The sequence below is a fragment of the Anopheles moucheti genome, chromosome 3 (genome assembly GCF_943734755.1).
Source record: "Anopheles moucheti chromosome 3, idAnoMoucSN_F20_07, whole genome shotgun sequence".
Classification (NCBI taxonomy): Eukaryota; Metazoa; Arthropoda; class Insecta; order Diptera; family Culicidae; genus Anopheles; species Anopheles moucheti.
Window position 1 is genome coordinate 1,758,769 of NC_069141.1, and position 21,807 is coordinate 1,780,575.

General features: G+C 52.0%; 1 protein-coding gene across 1 annotated transcript; it reads left to right on the forward strand.

The window, feature by feature from the left end:
• Positions 1 to 1,340: 1,340 nt before the first annotated feature.
• Positions 1,341 to 7,356, forward strand: LOC128302288 (uncharacterized). Its single transcript, XM_053039079.1, has 3 exons — positions 1,341 to 1,806; positions 3,933 to 4,479; positions 5,833 to 7,356. Exons 1-3 carry the CDS (start codon positions 1,341 to 1,343, stop codon positions 5,999 to 6,001), a joined length of 1,182 nt encoding a protein of 393 aa, XP_052895039.1. The 3' UTR covers positions 6,002 to 7,356.
• Positions 7,357 to 21,807: the final 14,451 nt, after the last annotated feature.

A 21,807-nucleotide genomic window follows, 5' to 3' on the forward strand; every position in this document is an offset into this window, starting at 1 on the left:
TTCATACTATTTGAAATAATATAGAAAACTCCCAAGAGATTTTTTCTAAAGATATGCCTGGTGAAGTAATTGAAAGTAATGATTGGAACTTTTCAGAAAGTCGTTCTTGAGTGTATTGGGGCAGGAGTCCCGGTGGGCAGGACCGGTCCAAAATCCCGGAGCGGGACGAGTGAATAAAGTCACAAAAATCCTTAAATGCCAGCTCAAGTCCTCTTGAGGTTATTCCGCCGTTAAAGAAGAAGAAAAACAGTATTCCATCTCTAAACTAATCCAATGTTTGTGTCAAATTGGATACGCCTGAAATTATGCAAGTAATAATTGCACGGTTATAGAATCGTCTATTGAATAAACAAAAACATTCCATTGCCTAGCTTTAGGCGTTTATTGGAACAAGGAGAAGCATTCTTCTAATTTTATCTAATTTCAAATGGAATTGCAATTGCAATTACATAAACAAAATATATGATCAACAGTTTCATGTAAACAATCATCAATCAAACGTATGATGCCTGTTTTCATTTTTTAGTTAGTTGTTTTTTTTTTCATATTTATGTTCTGTAATGGTTTTGTTAAAATTTGGCGACTTTGGCGACCCAGCACTTCTTATTTGTAACGTTTTCAAGTCTATATCATGCTTTAAGAACCCACTCGAATAGTTAAGCACATTTTCCACGATACTCAAAACCGTTAGGCGCATTACAATAATGATAAAAATCGATCTCAAAACGTTCTCGTTTCGTTAAATCAATAATACTTTCAATCGATAATCATTAGCAATTTTTGCTCAAGATACTCTACGGTCCGTTACGCTTAATAGTTATGCGCGTGAAGGTATAATACATACTGTCGGCCGAGCGTGTTGGGAAGGATTAATTTCTGGACCATTCGTAGGGCATCTTGAATACTAAGGTATTATTTAACGGACCTTGCACTTGCTCATTATTTTCTGAATGTTAATCGTCATCCGCACCACTCCGAGGCAAGCATCTTACCGGGACGCTGGTTCTTTTCGTCGAGCTTTTATTAGATTTTAATTGTCGGACTTCACTTCTAGCGTGCGCTCAGCTGGCAGAAAGAATTAAACCATTCAACACCCACATTTTTTAGCCCTTTTAGCTCGTCCACGTGTTCCTGAAGCGTAATGAAGACCAGCCAGCATACCAATGCTGCCAGATTCTTCCGAACGGATTGTTTTCAGTGAATCCTTGTGAATCCAAAATTCACAATCAGTGGCACCAACAAAGCGTGCAAGAGCACACACAAAAAATCCATCTCTTCAAACGTCATCCCACCGTTTGGGTTAACCCTGTCGAAAGGGAATCAATCTTTGGCCGTACGAAATGTCACGGCTGTTGACGTGTACTGGCGTCTGTCTGCTTCTGCTCAGTAGCTACGGTTCCATCGTTTGGTGTTACGAGAACACTGCTCCGTACACCGTGCGTCGTCCGCTGGACACACTGTTCCGGGCCGGTTCCTTTCCGCAGAAACATGCCGGACCTGTTCCGGCCGTGGGGCTCAATGGTAGTGGTTCACACGCTGCGCACGATGCTCACGGTTCATTAGCGAACGATCAACAGCACCAGCCACAACGACAACCATCCATCGCTGGACAGTTCCAAGCGGCGGGTCCTCTGGAGCAGCATCGGGCCGTACTGCATCGGCGTGTAGAGCCGGGAGGAGGTTCGACTGGGAACCATCATCGTTGGCACGCAGATCAAAGACCAGACGTGTTCGGAGTCGACACGGTGCCAGCATTCCAACGTGCCCTTCCGGCAATCGATATCGGTAGTCCGGGCAGCGACAATGGTAAGTGATTGAAATTAAATTTACCGTTGCCAATTTTGCCATCTGCCCGAAAAAGGGGCTCGGAAATGGGGCGAAGGTGTATCGATGTCTTCCCAGAGTGAAAATAGTACCAGAGGGAGAGACACTTGCTCGCGGAAGTAAGGTTAATATTTTCAAAGGGCCAGTATGAACATCTATATTGACGTTTAATAAACGTGACGGAAACTTTCATAAACCATTATGGTCCAAGCCCATGTGTCGTACGAAGCAACAGGTCAAACGGAAACAGACCGGTGACACCGAACGTTTAAGCTTGTTACCCTAATGCCAGGATAAATTGCATTTTGCTCAACGTTCACTCATCGTGTTTGCGAACAGATCGTAATTGAGATTGATAACGGATATCATGAATGGATATTACGGTGCACATAGCATACCTAGAGCCGTTGGTAATGGACCATTGCTGGAAGGTTGACTCATTGGACGTGTGCACGATAAGTACATATTTACCGCCTTTTGTACATATTGTGAAGAAATAAATCGGACCAGAACCGTATGAACAACGAAACATACCATCTGCTGTCTAATTCTGAAACCGAAATAGCATAGAAGTCGCAGAACTCGGTAAGGGCACGCATCAAACCGTGCAAGAGTGGGGGAAAGCTACTTACGTCAGTTCGTCTCGTTGCGTGAGACATTTATTCGAACGGGCTCCCGGCCTGCATATCTTTGTGACGGGTAGTACATTAAGGATCAAAGAAGCACAATACAATCAACACGGGTAGGCCCGAGTTAGTTGGGCACGGCGAATTCCCCGAACGAAGGTTAATCATTAGCCGTACCTAATCCGGCAATCAATTTCATTAAACGATTCGATGAAGCTGACATTCACGTGAACGTTGAACTCTTGTGATAGTGGGATGGAAGAATCGGTTTCTATTCCTTGTAGCCATCTTCCGGTGCACGCCCGTCAACAGGTAACGCAACTTCTTTAGTACGCTGCTTCGAACATCTGTGAGGTTTACCCTTATATAGTCAACAATGTTACGTGCTTATTGATTTCACTCTCCATCACGAACGAAAGGAGGAAAAAACACTTATTCTGCTGTGTCGCTTTAATGGAAGCAACCTGGATGGATGTGAAGATATTTGGCACATTTTTGACAGTTCACACAAAGCGTCACGTTGCGAAGCGGCACTCTTCTGGAACAGATAACGGAGAGTGTTCTAAGCAATAGGCCAACGTTCAGACAAGAGCTTTGTTTACTTCAAATCCCGAAGAAAGAAACAGTGCAAAATTGTTGGACGTGGGTTGGCACTTGAAATGATGTGTGAACACTGTAGGTTTAGACATCTAGGTCACGATGTTCCAGGATGTTGGCGAGTGTGATCGAAATGGGGGAAATACTCGTTGTTTTTCACAAACAATCTGTTACTTAAATCGATTTTCAAATCTGATTTGAAACGGGTTTTCGTTTAACATCTTCAGTTGGTTTTTAGAACAAGCACAACAGTTGTGTATTTAATGAATCGTGGGCATTTCTGGAAATATAAATGATTGCAAATAATCATAAGAATCCTACTGCACTGCGATATTATGGTTTTTTTACATATCATCTTTCTTTAAATTTATCATAACAACAATCACACAAGTTTTATAAAATGAGTCTTACAAAAAAATATTTTAAGAATATTTCAAATAAGGCAGTCCCTCAAGTAAGCTACAAGACTTCACAAATTTAAGTAATCGAGTATAAGAATACATTTGAAATGAATGTTAAATCTCAACACTTTAAAAGAGCAATTTTAACCACTTCGTTGTATTTCTGGAGATAGTTTTCAACACTTATTGTTATTCGCCTTCGAGAAGAGTCTTCCTCTTTTTCCTCTTCAACCAACACTTTCAATTGCGAAAAGGTGCTAATTCTCAAAACGGAAAATCTTTTTGAACGAAAAAAAAATCATAAATTTAAAGGACATTGATGCACGCAACAAAAATGCTCACTTGCCCAAGCACAAACAACTTGCTTGATTTACCCGCGGAGCACAATCACACGCAGACAATCGTTTCCCTTCGGGGGGAACTGTCTCGGAATTCCCTACTTACAGACACCATCAAAATCATCCTACCTGCCCTCAAATTTCAGATTTCATTGGCCACGGGGGACAATCACCACTGGACATGTTCGAGTCGTCCGTACCGGACGCAGCACTCGACCCCACGGACAACGAGATCGGCGACAATCCGCTGCTGGCCGCACTGGGTGCGATTAGTGGACCACGGGTGGTTGACCACGAAGAGGTGGTACCACCGAACCAACCAACAGGCCGCATGATGGAAAGCATCGATCTGATCCGGGAGCAACTGGAGCGCATCAAGCAGGAGGAGGACATCGAAATCAAATCGAATCTGCTGATGAAGCTGTTGACGGAATTGCCCGAGGGACCGTTGCCGATTGTCTACATTGAGGATGCGGCCGGTAAAGCGGGCCCAGCACGGCGTGTGACGGAAGAGGACGAAGATGACACGGTGGATAACGGTGCGTCGGAGCCGGGAGATGAGGACGGTGACGACGGACAGCTGTCGGTCGATGGTAGGATCCGAGCGGAACCGTTCACACCGAACGGTGGCAAACGATCCGGGCGCTACTATCGGCGCTATCCCTGGAAGCGCCAGAACGCACGAAGCCGAACGTAAGTGTGCGATGCTGAGGAATGGGAATTGTAAATCGAAATCTAAAGATATGACTATGGCGATGCGATAGAAAAGATTTCGCTTTGCTTTGCTGGGTCGATTTGGAAAACGAATCTAAACAGCCTTCTTTGTAGGGTTTGTTTAGGTTCTTTGAAGGCTTTTAATTAAACGGGAGAGTTCTTTCTACTAACGCTCACTTTTAGCAGGAAGGCTGGGTTTTGATGACTAAAAACTGATCTATAGTCAATGCACGAAAGTTCAATGAAAATTATCTACATGAGTGGAATACAATAATTTAGTTGAAAACATTTCTGACCCTTTTCAGAAATTCAACCATTTTTTTTTATTAATTCAAAAGAAATTTCTGTCATGAAATTTGACTAAATAACCTTAAATGAACCATTCCTGATTTAGAATTAACAATTAATAATAATTAAAAAAATGATGCTAATCAAAAAAGTACCTAGTTGTTTACGAAAACAGCAAATTGATAGGATATGACGGACCGATGGATCATGTTCACCCGAAATGTTGCAAACAGGATTTATGCGAATTAACTGGTTGTTTAATGGTGTTGACTACATTTAGGCATATTATTTTCATCCGTAACCTGAGATGTTCGTTTCTTTTGTTTGAAATGGCTTGTCGATTCTAAGTGAATTTCTTGGAATTTCTAACCGGAAAAAGGATATCCCACATTCACTTCATCATCGACAATATTTGCGTAACAAATGTACCCAAAATAAGCATACTCTTTGCACAGCAGCTGGCGACCTTTTAACGACTATCATCAGGAAAAAGGATAAGTATCCATCGATTTACTTGGTGGATCCCTGAAACTACATGCAATGCAAGGAAGTAAAATCCACACGATCATACTTTTATTGATTGCATACTTTCCGGCGTTAAAGTAACAGAAACAAATTTAATCGAGCGAATAATTGTATCAATTATGTGTTACCTGGGAAATATTTGCAGTTAATTACACGGTCCAAGATATCTCATGATTTATGAGTTTCTTACAAAGTTATTGTCATATTACAACCAATACAAGTGTGCGTAATATCATCCCTTATCGACGTAATTGTATTTCGCGATAGACACTATTGTGTTGTCAATGCCCACATCATGCTCAATGCTTCGAATCCATCAGTTTAGGGTTTCATACATATCAAGTATCCCTACTCAATTGCATGTTTCTAACAACTTATGAAAATATTTAAATTTTCGCCAAAAAATGGGTATTCTCGATCAGATTTCGATTTTATTTCTCCGAATCAGACCTAGTTCGTTACGATTTACATATTCGCTAACCTTGAACATGTCCATGTATTTTTACTCCTCTTCCATAGATATGATGCCGAAGCGCGTTACCTGTGCGTACCGAGCCGTGAGGACGTGTTCAAGCTGCTCGTCGGGCTGCACGAAAACCGAATCGGCAATCACCAGAAGACGGTCAACTTCTGCAACCGAAAGCGTCCGGCAAAGGCCATCTTTACAAACATCCGCTTCCTGGGCTAAGTTTTGAAAAGGAATTTTGCAACAAGGGGAACCGCACGGGAGATGTCATCGAACTGGACCATCAGAATGGGGAAATTCGATCAACTCTTTCGGCGTGACTTTCCCCGTCCTGATTTTACTGGGTTTCCCCCCGGTTTTATCATACGGCGTGATCCGACAGCTCTTTGACAGATGAGACAGCAAACCAAACAAATGAAGTAAAGTTTTCCATTGTCCGCATTGTGTCCATACAACGTTAACCTATCGGTCCGGGGACTGGTTCTTGCTCGATTAGAATTAACCCGGTACGGTCGAAACGGTTTTTTGCAGTGATTTAGTGTGTAGAAGGGTGAGTGTTGATTTCGTGAAAAGTAAGGAAAGAGAACACACTGAAACTCAATCACCCACATAATTGTATACATTTATACCCCACCCTTGGAACAGGATGGAAATTTAAAATGAAAAGAAAAACCATACAAAAAAATCGTACATCCTCAGCACATGGCGCCTATCTTATCGTATTAATATCCCTTTTCCTCCCTCATGTTGTCATTAGATAAGGTTTACCACGTACATACACGTACACATTTTTCCTCGTCCTGGTCTCGGCGAGCTTCCCGGTAAGCTGGCAGGTGGGCAGGGTTGCTCACACCGGACCGGAAGAGGGACTTGGGAGAAATAGACTTTAGAGCGGCTGGCGGGATGGGCGAAACACAACAGAGTGGTACAAAAGAAAAAGGGCTCAAAACACATATTAGGCACACTAACCCTGGTTCAACCTGTACGATAGGAGGCTCTGTATGTAGGTGTATTTGTGTTACCGATCAATCTCCAATGTCCTTCCATTTGGCAGCATACCTTCTTCTTCCCACAGTTGGGGTGAAAGGGTGAAGAATAAAGGTGGTGGTTGGTGACGGTGACGGGACGGGTTAACACTTCCGGTGGCTGCTGTGTGGGATAATTTGTAATATTGTAAAAAAATAACTCATACACACACTGACAACATTGACAACCAATTAACGTCCTAACATGGCAACGGTTAAAAATAGCAAACAAAAGAAAACAGTAAGAAAAAAGGAAAAAAAACATAAAACACACCCATAAGTAACTAAGTCAATGCCCCAAACCCATCCTCACACTGTAGTTGCGTAGTTGTGAATAACAAAAAAAAATAATAAAACAAAACGAATAAGCGAAGTATGAAAAGGAAGGAAATTAAAAATCACTACATATATAACAGCATGGCGCTGTAGATGGCGAAGCTGCTAAACAAGGCAAACGCAACAACACACGATACAATACAAGTTTCAATTTAACAAATAAAAAATAAAGTAAAGAATAAAGTTGTGGATAAACTCCTGTACTACATACATTCAGCATGGCAGATTGTGGAATAGTTGGTTGATTTACTTTGTTTTCCTTTCCGGTTTTGCTTCCATTTACTACCGACTTCTAAGCTTAAACAGCTTTACTTTCGCCGCGGTGCAAACCAACATACATAGCGGCTGGCAAATTGTGATGGCGGATGGAAAGAAAATGGAAAAAAATAGTTCCGAACAAGTTTTATGCTATGGATTTCAAGCGGTTGCTATGGCGATGGAGGACGCCTGGTGGTCGAAGTTAAGATCTGAAGCTGATAGCTCGCGGTAGTGATGACAGGAACGCTGCAATCTGATTAAAAAAACACACACACTCCTGTCAATGCAACAGTAAACAACTTTGACCCTAATTAGATCTTCCGTGGTTGTTGGTCCTAATTTTTCGATTCGAGGTGAGTTTGTTCTTAATTACAATCCTCCTTTGGATGATGAATGTGATGGAATTTGTTTGCTGTCTTCATTGAAATCCAGCGGCGGAATAAACGGTAGGCGGAGTAGGCGGAGTAGGCGGTCGCCTAGGGCCTCGCCGTGTTGGGGGCCCCAAACAACTTGTGCCGACTGTTCGATTTTTGGAAATATAGCAGCAGAGTTAATTTATTGCACAACATCTAATTAAAAAGGTAGATTAAAATTGATCGAAAATATCCTTAGATTTTATATATCCTTGGTTAGATTTTTCTTTATTTCATTAGCTATATCGGCCCGGTTACACCACAAGTGAATACACAAGTGAAGTATGCAGTGTATTCAAACTCCTTCTTCGTTATCGGCACGACATCTTTAGGATGTTTAAGCCTACCATTTCTATGTTTATTGTTACTTAATTTACCCGTAGGATAGTCAGAGCTTTAATCTGTTCGTAAATGATCCTACCGTTAGTTGCTAAAATAGAAACCATGCTTTTTTTCTCTGGAATACCATTTCTGTCTTTCTTGATTATTACTTATTCGAAGCTGGATTGTAGGTTCAGCTTATGTCCACCCATCCCAAACTGTCCAAACACTTCATCATATCCCCGTGTAGAATACTGTTCAAACTACATTGTTGTAATCTCGGTAACATTTGCATCGTTGTTAGACTGAAATTGTTTTAAAATTTCCAATTCTAAATCCATACGGTTCAGCGGCGGATCAAACGGTAGGCGGAGTAGGCGGTCGCCTAGGGCCTCGTCGTGTTGGGGGCCTTAAACAATATGTGCCAATTGTGCGATTTTTGGGAATTTAACAGCAAGGTAAATTTATAGGAAAAAAATTAATCGAAAAGGTAAAAAATTGATAAAATACATCTTCCTTGGTTATACAAAACATTTGTTTCTATGTAATGATTTAAATGCAAAGAAGAAAATCGACTTTGTGACTTTAAAGTATAAACGAAATTACACCAGGACCGGGGCACTAATTTTCCCGTTAATCGCGAAAAATTTCTTTGAAAACTACCAGTTTTCGAATGTATAGTACCAGGAGAGCATCCACGGAAGAGGTAGCACCTAGCATAGCAATTTTGGTCGAAAACCGCCGAAAAGTATGCAATATTTAAACACTAACTTTCCCGTTGGTCGTGAAAAATTTCTTCGAAAACTACCAGTTTCCGAATGTATAGTACCAGGAGAGCATCCACGGAAGAGGTAGCTCCTGGTACTGCGCCGTAAGGTATGCAATGTTTATACACTAACCTTGCAACCAATTTTCCGCCGTAAGGTATGCAATGTTTATACACTAACTTTGCAACCAGTTTTCCGCCGTAAGGTATGCAATGTTTATACATTAACTTTTCATACAAACCAGCTGTTTTCAAATTTCCGATACCAGGAGAGCATGTTGTTCAAGAGGTAACAACTTCCATCCCCCTCCCCCCCTTCCCCATCTCGATGGCGACCAAGATGGCGGCCAAGATGGCGGCCAAGATGGCGGACACAAGATGGCGACCAAGATGGCGACCAAGATGGCGGCCTAGATGGCGACCAAGATGGCGGCCAAGATGGCGGACACAAGATGGCGGCCAAGATGGCGGCCAAGATGGCGGACACAAGATGGCGGCCAAGATGGCGGACAAGATGGCGGACAAGATGGCGGCCAAGATGGCGGACAAGATGGCGGCCAAGATGGCGGCCAAGATGGCGGACAAGATGGCAGACACAAGATAGCGGCCAAGATGGCGGACAAGATGGCGGACAAGATGGCGGCCAAGATGGCGGACAAGATGGCGGACACAAGATGGCGGCCAAGATGGCGGACACAAGATGGCGGACAAGATGGCGGACAAGATGGCGGCCAAGATGGCGATCAAGATGGCGGCCAAGATGGCGGCCAAGATGGCGGACACAAGATGGCGGCCAAGATGGCGGACACAAGATGGCGGACAAGATGGCGGACAAGATGGCGGCCAAGATGGCGGCCAAGATGGCGGACAAGATGGCGGCCAAGATGGCGGCCAAGATGGCGGACAAGATGGCGGACACAAGATGGCGGCCAAGATGGCGGACAAGATGGCGGACAAGATGGCGGACAAGATGGCGGACAAGATGGCGGCCAAGATGGCGGACAAGATGGCGGACACAAGATGGCGGCCAAGATGGCGGACAAGATGGCGGACAAGATGGCGGCCAAGATGGCGATCAAGATGGCGGCCAAGATGGCGGACAAGATGGCGACCAAGATGGCGACCAAGATGGCGGACACAAGATGGCGGCCAAGATGGCGGCCAAAATGGCGGACACAAGATGGCGGCCAAGATGGCGGACACAAGATGGCGGACAAGATGGCGGACAAGATGGCGGACAAGATGGCGGACACAAGATGGCGGACAAGATGGCGGCCAAGATGGCGGACAAGATGGCGGCCAAGACGGTGGACAAGATGGCGGCCAAGATGGCGGCCAAGATGGCGGACACAAGATGGCGACCAAGATGGCGGACAAGATGGCGACCCAGATGGCGGCCAAGATGGCGGCCAAGATGGCGGACAAGATGGCGGCCAAGATGGCGATCAAGATGGCGGCCAAGATGGCGGACACAAGATGGCGGACAAGATGGCGGCCAAGATGGCGGCCAAAATGGCGGACAAGATGGCGGACAAGATGGCGGACAAGATGGCGGCAAAGATGGCGGACAAGATGGCGGCCAAGACGGTGGACAAGATGGCGGCCAAGATGGCGGCCAAGATGGCGGACACAAGATGGCGGCCAAGATGGCGGACAAGATGGCGACCAAGATGGCGGCCAAGATGGCGGCCAAGATGGCGGACAAGATGGCGGCCAAGATGGCGATCAAGATGGCGGCCAAGATGGCGGACAAGATGGCGGACAAGATGGCGGCCAAGATGGCGATCAAGATGGCGGCCAAGATGGCGGACAAGATGGCGACCAAGATGGCGACCAAGATGGCGGACACAAGATGGCGGCCAAGATGGCGGCCAAAATGGCGGACACAAGATGGCGGCCAAGATGGCGGACACAAGATGGCGGACAAGATGGCGGACAAGATGGCGGCCAAGATGGCGGACAAGATGGCGGACAAGATGGCGGACAAGATGGCGGCCAAGATGGCGGACAAGATGGCGGCCAAGACGGTGGACAAGATGGCGGCCAAGATGGCGGCCAAGATGGCGGACACAAGATGGCGGCCAAGATGGCGGACAAGATGGCGACCAAGATGGCGGCCAAGATGGCGGCCAAGATGGCGGACAAGATGGCGGCCAAGATGGCGATCTAGATGGCGGCCAAGATGGCGGACACAAGATGGCGGACAAGATGGCGGCCAAGATGGCGGCCAAGATGGCGGACAAGATGGCGGACAAGATGGCGGACAAGATGGCGGACAAGATGGCGGCCAAGATGGCGGACAAGATGGCGGCCAAGATGGCGGACAAGATGGCGGCCAAGACGGTGGACAAGATGGCGGCCAAGATGGCGGCCAAGATGGCGGACAAGATGGCGGACAAGATGGCGGACAAGATGGCGGCCAAGATGGCGGCCAAGATGGCGGACAAGATGGCGGCCAAGATGGCGGACAAGATGGCGGACACAAGATGGCGGCCAAGATGGCGGACAAGATGGCGGACAAGATGGCGGCCAAGATGGCGATCAAGATGGCGGCCAAGATGGCGGACAAGATGGCGACCAAGATGGCGACCAAGATGGCGGACACAAGATGGCGGCCAAGATGGCGGACAAGATGGCGGCCAAGACGGTGGACAAGATGGCGGCCAAGATGGCGGCCAAGATGGCGGACACAAGATGGCGGCCAAGATGGCGGACAAGATGGCGACCGAGATGGCGGCCAAGATGGCGGCCAAGATGGCGGACAAGATGGCGGCCAAGATGGCGATCAAGATGGCGGCCAAGATGGCTGACACAAGATGGCGGACAAGATGGCGGACAAGATGGCGGCCAAGATGGCGGACAAGATGGCGGACAAGATGGCGGCCAAGATGGTGGACAAGATGGCGGCCAAGACGGTGGACAAGATGGCGGCCAAGATGGCGGCCAAGATGGCGGACACAAGATGGCGGCCAAGATGGCGGACAAGATGGCGACCAAGATGGCGGCCAAGATGGCGGCCAAGATGGCGGACAAGATGGCGGCCAAGATGGCGATCAAGATGGCGGCCAAGATGGCGGACAAGATGGCGGACAAGATGGCGGCCAAGATGGCGGACAAGATGGCGGCCAAGATGGCGGACAAGATGGCGGACACAAGATGGCGGCCAAGATGGCGGACAAGATGGCGGACAAGATGGCGGCCAAGATGGCGATCAAGATGGCGGCCAAGATGGCGGACAAGATGGCGACCAAGATGGCGGACACAAGATGGCGGCCAAGATGGCGGACAAGATGGCGGCCAAGACGGTGGACAAGATGGCGGCCAAGATGGCGGCCAAGATGGCGGACACAAGATGGCGGCCAAGATGGCGGACAAGATGGCGACCAAAATGGCGGCCAAGATGGCGGCCAAGATGGCGGACAAGATGGCGATCAAGATGGCGGCCAAGATGGCGGACACAAGATGGCGGCCAAGATGGCGGCCAAGATGGCGGCCAAGATGGCGGACAAGATGGCGGACAAGATGGCGGCCAAGATGGCGGACAAGATGGCGGCCAAGACGGTGGACAAGATGGCGGCCAAGATGGCGGCCAAGATGGCGGCCAAGATGGCGGACAAGATGGCGGACAAGATGGCGACCAAGATGGCGGCCAAGATGGCGGCCAAGATGGCGGACAAGATGGCGGCCAAGATGGCGATCAAGATGGCGGCCAAGATGGCGGCCAAGATGGCGGACAAGATGGCGGACAAGATGGCGGCCAAGATGGCGGCCAAGATGGCGGACAAGATGGCGGCCAAGATGGCGGACAAGATGGCGGACACAAGATGGCGGCCAAGATGGCGGACAAGATGGCGGACAAGATGGCGGCCAAGATGGCGATCAAGATGGCGGCCAAGATGGCGGACAAGATGGCGACCAAGATGGCGACCAAGATGGCGGACACAAGATGGCGGCCAAGATGGCGGCCAAAATGGCGGACACAAGATGGCGGCCAAGATGGCGGACACAAGATGGCGGACAAGATGGCGGACAAGAAGGCGGCCAAGATGGCGGACAAGATGGCGGACAAGATGGCGGACAAGATGGCGGCCAAGATGGCGGACAAGATGGCGGCCAAGACGGTGGACAAGATGGCGGCCAAGATGGCGGACACAAGATGGCGGCCAAGATGGCGGACAAGATGGCGACCAAGATGGCGGCCAAGATGGCGGCCAAGATGGCGGACAAGATGGCGGCCAAGATGGCGATCAAGATGGCGGCCAAGATGGCGGACACAAGATGGCGGACAAGATGGCGGCCAAGATGGCGGCCAAGATGGCGGACAAGATGGCGGACAAGATGGCGGACAAGATGGCGGCCAAGATGGCGGACAAGATGGCGGCCAAGACGGTGGACAAGATGGTGGCCAAGATGGCGGCCAAGATGGCGGACACAAGATGGCGGCCAAGATGGCGGACAAGATGGCGACCAAGATGGCGGCCAAGATGGCGGCCAAGATGGCGGACAAGATGGCGGCCAAGATGGCGATCAAGATGGCGGCCAAGATGGCGGACAAGATGGCGGCCAAGATGGCGATCAAGATGGCGGCCAAGATGGCGGACAAGATGGCGGACAAGATGGCGGCCAAGATGGCGATCAAGATGGCGGCCAAGATGGCGGACAAGATGGCGACCAAGATGGCGACCAAGATGGCGGACACAAGATGGCGGCCAAGATGGCGGCCAAAATGGCGGACACAAGATGGTGGCCAAGATGGCGGACACAAGATGGCGGACAAGATGGCGGACAAGATGGCGGCCAAGATGGCGGACAAGATGGCGGACAAGATGGCGGACAAGATGGCGGACAAGATGGCGGACAAGATGGCGGCCAAGACGGTGGACAAGATGGCGGCCAAGATGGCGGCCAAGATGGCGGACACAAGATGGCGGCCAAGATGGCGGACAAGATGGCGACCAAGATGGCGGCCAAGATGGCGGCCAAGATGGCGGACAAGATGGCGGCCAAGATGGCGATCAAGATGGCGGCCAAGATGGCGGACACAAGATGGCGGACAAGATGGCGGCCAAGATGGCGGACAAGATGGCGGACAAGATGGCGGACAAGATGGCGGCCAAGATGGCGGCCAAGATGGCGGCCAAGATGGCGGACACAAGATGGCGGCCAAGATGGCGGACACAAGATGGCGGCCAAGATGGCGGACAAGATGGCGACCAAGATGGCGGCCAAGATGGCGGACAAGATGGCGGACAAGATGGCGGCCAAGATGGCGATCAAGATGGCGGCCAAGATGGCGGACAAGATGGCGGACAAGATGGCGGACAAGATGGCGGCCAAGATGGCGGACAAGATGGCGGCCAAGATGGCGGACACAAGATGGCGGCCAAGATGGCGGACACAAGATGGCGGACAAGATGGCGGACAAGATGGCGGACAAGATGGCGGCCAAGATGGCGGCCAAGATGGCGGACAAGATGGCGGCCAAGATGGCGGACACAAGATGGCGGCCAAGATGGCGGACAAGATGGCGGACAAGATGGCGGCCAAGATGGCGATCAAGATGGCGGCCAAGATGGCGGCCAAGATGGCGGACAAGATGGCGGCCAAGATGGCGGACAAGATGGCGGCCAAGATGGCGGCCAAGATGGCAGCCAAGATGGCGGCCAAGATGGCGGCCAAGATGGCGGCCAAGATGGCGGCCAAGATGGCGGACAAGATGGCGGCCAAGATGTCGGACAAGATGGCGGACACAAGATGGCGGCCAAGATGGCGGACAAGATGGCGGCCAAGATGGCGGCCAAGATGGCGGACAAGATGGCGGCCAAGATGGCGGACAAGATGGCGGACACAAGATGGCGGCCAAGATGGCGATCAAGATGGCGGCCAAGATGGCGGACAAGATGGCGACCAAGATGGCGACCAAGATGGCGGACACAAGATGGCGGCCAAAATGGCGGACACAAGATGGCGGCCAAGATGGCGGACACAAGATGGCGGACAAGATGGCGGACAAGATGGCGGCCAAGATGGCGGACAAGATGGCGGACAAGATGGCGGACAAGATGGCGGCCAAGATGGCGGACAAGATGGCGGCCAAGACGGTGGACAAGATGGCGGCCAAGATGGCGGCCAAGATGGCGGACACAAGATGGCGGCCAAGATGGCGGACAAGATGGCGACCAAGATGGTGGCCAAGATGGCGGCCAAGATGGCGGACAAGATGGCGGCCAAGATGGCGATCAAGATGGCGGCCAAGATGGCGGACACAAGATGGCGGACAAGATGGCGGCCAAGATGGCGGCCAAGATGGCGGACAAGATGGCGGACAAGATGGCGACCAAGATGGCGGCCAAGATGGCGGACAAGATGGCGGCCAAGATGGCGGCCAAAATGGCGGACACAAGATGGCGGCCAAGATGGCGGACACAAGATGGCGGACAAGATGGCGGACAAGATGGCGGCCAAGATGGCGGACAAGATGGCGGACAAGATGGCGGACAAGATGGCGGCCAAGATGGCGGACAAGATGGCGGCCAAGATGGCGGACAAGATGGCGGCCAAGATGGCGGCCAAAATGGCGGACACAAGATGGCGGCCAAGATGGCGGACAAGATGGCGACCAAGATGGCGGCCAAGATGGCGGCCAAGATGGCGGCCAAAATGGCGGACACAAGATGGCGGACAAGATGGCGGACAAGATGGCGGCCAAGATGGCGGACAAGATGGCGGACAAGATGGCGGCCAAGATGGCGGACAAGATGGCGGCCAAGACGGTGGACAAGATGGCGGCCAAGATGGCGGCCAAGATGGCGGACACAAGATGGCGGCCAAGATGGCGGACAAGATGGCGACCAAGATGGCGGCCAAGATGGCGGCCAAGATGGCGGACAAGATGGCAGCCAAGATGGCGGACAAGATGGCGGCCAAGATGGCGATCAAGATGGCGGCCAAGATGGCGGACACAAGATGGCGGACAAGATGGCGGCCAAGATGGCGGACAAGATGGCGGACAAGATGGCGGCCAAGATGGCGGCCAAGATGGCGGACAAGATGGCGGCCAAGACGGTGGACAAGATGGCGGCCAAGATGGCGGCCAAGATGGCGGACACAAGATGGCGGCCAAGATGGCGGACAAGATGGCGACCAAGATGGCGGCCAAGATGGCGGCCAAGATGGCGGCCAAGATGGCGGACAAGATGGCGGCCAAGATGGCGATCAAGATGGCGGACAAGATGGCGGACAAGATGGCGGCCAAGATGGCGGACAAGATGGCGGCCAAGATGGCGGACACAAGATGGCGGCCAAGATGGCGGACACAAGATGGCGGACAAGATGGCGGACAAGATGGCGGACAAGATGGCGGCCAAGATGGCGGCCAAGATGGCGGACAAGATGGCGGCCAAAATGGCGGACACAAGATGGCGGCCAAGATGGCGGACAAGATGGCGGACAAGATGGCGGCCAAGATGGCGATCAAGATGGCGGCCAAGATGGCGGCCAAGATGGCGGACAAGATGGCGGCCAAGATGGCGGACAAGATGGCGGCCAAGATGGCGGCCAAGATGGCAGCCAAGATGGCGGCCAAGATGGCAGCCAAGATGGCGGCCAAGATGGCGGCCAAGATGGCGGCCAAGATGTCGGACAAGATGGCGGACACAAGATGGCGGACAAGATGGCGGCCAAGATGGCGGCCAAGATGGCGGACAAGATGGCGGACACAAGATGGCGGCCAAGATGGCGATCAAGATGGCGGCCAAGATGGCGGACAAGATGGCGACCAAGATGGCGACCAAGATGGCGGACACAAGATGGCGGCCAAGATGGCGGCCAAAATGGCGGACACAAGATGGCGGCCAAGATGGCGGACACAAGATGGCGGACAAGATGGCGGACAAGATGGCGGCCAAGATGGCGGACAAGATGGCGGACAAGATGGCGGACAAGATGGCGGCCAAGATGGCGACCAAGATGGCGGACACAAGATGGCGGCCAAGATGGCGGCCAAGATGGCAGCCAAGATGGCGGCCAAGATGGCGGCCAAGATGGCGGCCAAGATGGCGGACAAGATGGCGGCCAAGATGTCGGACAAGATGGCGGACACAAGATGGCGGCCAAGATGGCGGACAAGATGGCGGCCAAGATGGCGGCCAAGATGGCGGACAAGATGGCGGCCAAGATGGCGGACAAGATGGCGGACACAAGATGGCGGCCAAGATGGCGATCAAGATGGCGGCCAAGATGGCGGACAAGATGGCGACCAAGATGGCGACCAAGATGGCGGACACAAGATGGCGGCCAAAATGGCGGACACAAGATGGCGGCCAAGATGGCGGACACAAGATGGCGGACAAGATGGCGGACAAGATGGCGGCCAAGATGGCGGACAAGATGGCGGACAAGATGGCGGACAAGATGGCGGCCAAGATGGCGGACAAGATGGCGGCCAAGATGGCGGACAAGATGGCGGCCAAGATGGCGATCAAGATGGCGGCCAAGATGGCGGACACAAGATGGCGGACAAGATGGCGGCCAAGATGGCGGCCAAGATGGCGGACAAGATGGCGGACAAGATGGCGACCAAGATGGCGGCCAAGATGGCGGCCAAGATGGCGGCCAAGATGGCGGCCAAAATGGCGGACACAAGATGGCGGCCAAGATGGCGGACACAAGATGGCGGACAAGATGGCGGACAAGATGGCGGCCAAGATGGCGGACAAGATGGCGGACAAGATGGCGGACAAGATGGCGGCCAAGATGGCGGACAAGATGGCGGCCAAGACGGTGGACAAGATGGCGGCCAAGATGGCGGCCAAAATGGCGGACACAAGATGGCGGCCAAGATGGCGGACAAGATGGCGACCAAGATGGCGGCCAAGATGGCGGCCAAGATGGCGGCCAAAATGGCGGACACAAGATGGCGGCCAAGATGGCGGACACAAGATGGCGGACAAGATGGCGGACAAGATGGCGGCCAAGATGGCGGCCAAGATGGCGGACAAGATGGCAGCCAAGATGGCGGCCAAGATGGCGGCCAAGATGGCGGCCAAGATGGCGGCCAAGATGGCGGCCAAGATGGCAGCCAAGATGGCGGCCAAGATGGCGGCCAAGATGGCGGACAAGATGGCGGCCAAGATGGCGGCCAAGATGGCAGCCAAGATGGCGGCCAAGATGGCGGCCAAGATGGCGGCCAAGATGGCGGCCAAGATGGCGGCCAAGATGGCGGACAAGATGGCGGCCAAGATGTCGGACAAGATGGCGGACACAAGATGGCGGCCAAGATGGCGGACAAGATGGCGGCCAAGATGGCGGCCAAGATGGCGGACAAGATGGCGGCCAAGATGGCGGACAAGATGGCGGACACAAGATGGCGGCCAAGATGGCGATCAAGATGGCGGCCAAGATGGCGGACAAGATGGCGACCAAGATGGCGACCAAGATGGCGGACACAAGATGGCGGCCAAGATGGCGGCCAAAATGGCGGACACAAGATGGCGGCCAAGATGGCGATCAAGATGGCGGACAAGATGGCGACCAAGATGGCGACCAAGATGGCGGACACAAGATGGCGGCCAAGATGGCGGCCAAAATGGCGGACACAAGATGGCGGCCAAGATGGCGGACACAAGATGGCGGACAAGATGGCGGACAAGATGGTGGCCAAGATGGCGGACAAGATGGCGGACAAGATGGCGGACAAGATGGCGACCAAGATGGCGGACACAAGATGGCGGACAAGATGGCGGCCAAGATGGCGATCAAGATGGCGGCCAAGATGGCGGACACAAGATGGCGGACAAGATGGCGGCCAAGATGGCGGACAAGATGGCGGACAAGATGGCGGACAAGATGGCGGACAAGATGGCGGACAAGATGGCGGACAAGATGGCGGCCAAGACGGTGGACAAGATGGCGGCCAAGATGGCGGCCAAGATGGCGGACACAAGATGGCGGCCAAGATGGCGGACAAGATGGCGACCAAGATGGCGGCCAAGATGGCGGCCAAGATGGCGGACAAGATGGCGGCCAAGATGGCGGACAAGATGGCGGCCAAGATGGCGGACAAGATGGCGGACAAGATGGCGGACAAGATGGCGGCCAAGATGGCGGACAAGATGGCGGCCAAGATGGCGGACACAAGATGGCGGCCAAGATGGCGGACACAAGATGGCGGACAAGATGGCGACCAAGATGGCGGCCAAGATGGCGGCCAAGATGGCGGACAAGATGGCGGCCAAGATGGCGGACAAGATGGCGGCCAAGATGGCGGCCAAGATGGCAGCCAAGATGGCGATCAAGATGGCGGCCAAGATGGCGGACAAGATGGCGGCCAAGATGGCGATCAAGATGGCGGACACAAGATGGCGGCCAAGATGGCGGCCAAAATGGCGGACACAAGATGGCGGCCAAGATGGCGGACACAAGATGGCGGACAAGATGGCGGCCAAGATGGCGGACACAAGATGGCGGCCAAGATGGCGGACAAGATGGCGACCAAGATGGCGGCCAAGATGGCGGACAAGATGGCGACCAAGATGGCGACCAAGATGGCGGACACAAGATGGCGGCCAAGATGGCGGCCAAAATGGCGGACACAAGATGGCGGCCAAGATGGCGGACACAAGATGGCGGACAAGATGGCGGACAAGATGGCGGCCAAGATGGCGGACAAGATGGCGGACAAGATGGCGGACAAGATGGCGGACAAGATGGCGGACAAGATGGCGGCCAAGACGGTGGACAAGATGGCGGCCAAGATGGCGGCCAAGATGGCGGACACAAGATGGCGGCCAAGATGGCGGACAAGATGGCGACCAAGATGGCGGCCAAGATGGCGACCAAGATGGCGGACAAGATGGCGGCCAAGATGGCGATCAAGATGGCGGCCAAGATGGCGGACACAAGATGGCGGACAAGATGGCGGCCAAGATGGCGGCCAAGATGGCGGACAAGATGGCGGACAAGATGGCGGACAAGATGGCGGCCAAGATGGCGGCCAAGATGGCGGACAAGATGGCGGCCAAGACGGTGGACAAGATGGCGGCCAAGATGGCGGCCAAGATGGCGGACACAAGATGGCGGCCAAGATGGCGGACAAGATGGCGACCAAGATGGCGGCCAAGATGGCGGCCAAGATGGCGGACAAGATGGCGGCCAAGATGGCGATCAAGATGGCGGCCAAGATGGCGGACAAGATGGCGGCCAAGATGGCGATCAAGATGGCGGCCAAGATGGCGGACAAGATGGCGGACAAGATGGCGGCCAAGATGGCGATCAAGATGGCGGCCAAGATGGCGGACAAGATGGCGGCCAAGATGGCGACCAAGATGGCGGACACAAGATGGCGGCCAAGATGGCGGCCAAAATGGCGGACACAAGATGGCGGCCAAGATGGCGGACACAAGATGGCGGACAAGATGGCGGCCAAGATGGCGGACACAAGATGGCGGCCAAGATGGCGGACAAGATGGCGACCAAGATGGCGGCCAAGATGGCGGCCAAGATGGCGGACAAGATGGCGGCCAAGATGTCGGACAAGATGGCGGACACAAGATGGCGGCCAAGATGGCGGACAAGATGGCGGCCAAGATGGCGGCCAAGATGGCGGACAAGATAGCGGCCAAGATGGCGGACAAGATGGCGGACACAAGATGGCGGCCAAGATGGCGGACAAGATGGCGGCCAAGATGGCGGACACAAGATGGCGGACAAGATGGCGGACAAGATGGCGGACAAGATGGCGGACAAGATGGCGGACACAAGATGGCGGCCAAGATGGCGGACAAGATGGCGGCCAAGATGGCGGCCAAGATGGCGGCCAAGATGGCGGAAAAGATGGCGGCCAAGATGGTGGCCAAGATGGCGGCAAGATGGCGGCCAAGATGGTGGACAAGATGGCGGACAAGATGGCAGTTTGCATGCAAGTTTGTATGCAAGTTTGTATGCAAGATTGCATGCAAGTTCTTGCATGCAAGTTTGCATGCTAGATTGCATGCAAGTTTGTATGCAAGTTTGCATGCAAGTTTGTATGCAAACTTGCATGCAAGTTGCATGCAAGAAATTGCATGCGAAAACTTGCATGCAAGATTGCATGCAAGTTTGTTGCATGCAAGTATGAAGTTGGGCGCCATCTTGCAAGTTTCTTGCATGCACCAAACTTGCATTGCAAGTTGGTTGCAAAGTTAGTGTATAAGCATTGCATACCTTACGGCGCATTGCATTGCAAGTTGGTTGCAAAGTTAGTGTATAAACATTGCATACCTTACGGCGCAGTACCAGGAGCTACCTCTTTCGTGGATGCTCTCCTGGTACTATACATTCGGAAACTGGTAGTTTTCGAAGAAATTTTTCTCCACCAACGGGAAAGTTAGTGTTTAAATATTGCATAACTTTCGGCGGTTTTCGACCAAAATTGCTATGCTAGGTGCTACCTCTTCCGTGGATGCTCTCTTGGTACTATACATTCGAAAACTGGTAGTTTTTGAAGAAATTTTTCTCCACCAACGGGAAAGTTAGTGTTTAAATATTGCATAACTTTCGGCGGTTTTTAAGCAAAATTGCTGCAAAATTTTACTCGACCAACGGGAAAGTTAGTGTTTAAATATTGCATATCTTTCGGCGGTTTTCGACCAAAATTGCTGTACAAGGTGCTACCTCTTCCGTGGATGCTCTCCTGGTATCGGAAATCGGAAAACAGCTGGTTTTGTTTGGAATTTCGTACCAGCCGACGGAATGTTTGAGCGAAATGAAGGATGCTTTCCGTTTTATTGATCTTACTTATTAGCGATCGTTCTCACGTGTTTGATAGTATGCAATAGCAATTGTGATATGCAAATTTGTCCCAAGCTGCAGATGTCACCATGACGTGAGCGAATGATCATGGAGGTAGTCTTTCACCACGAAAACTTGACC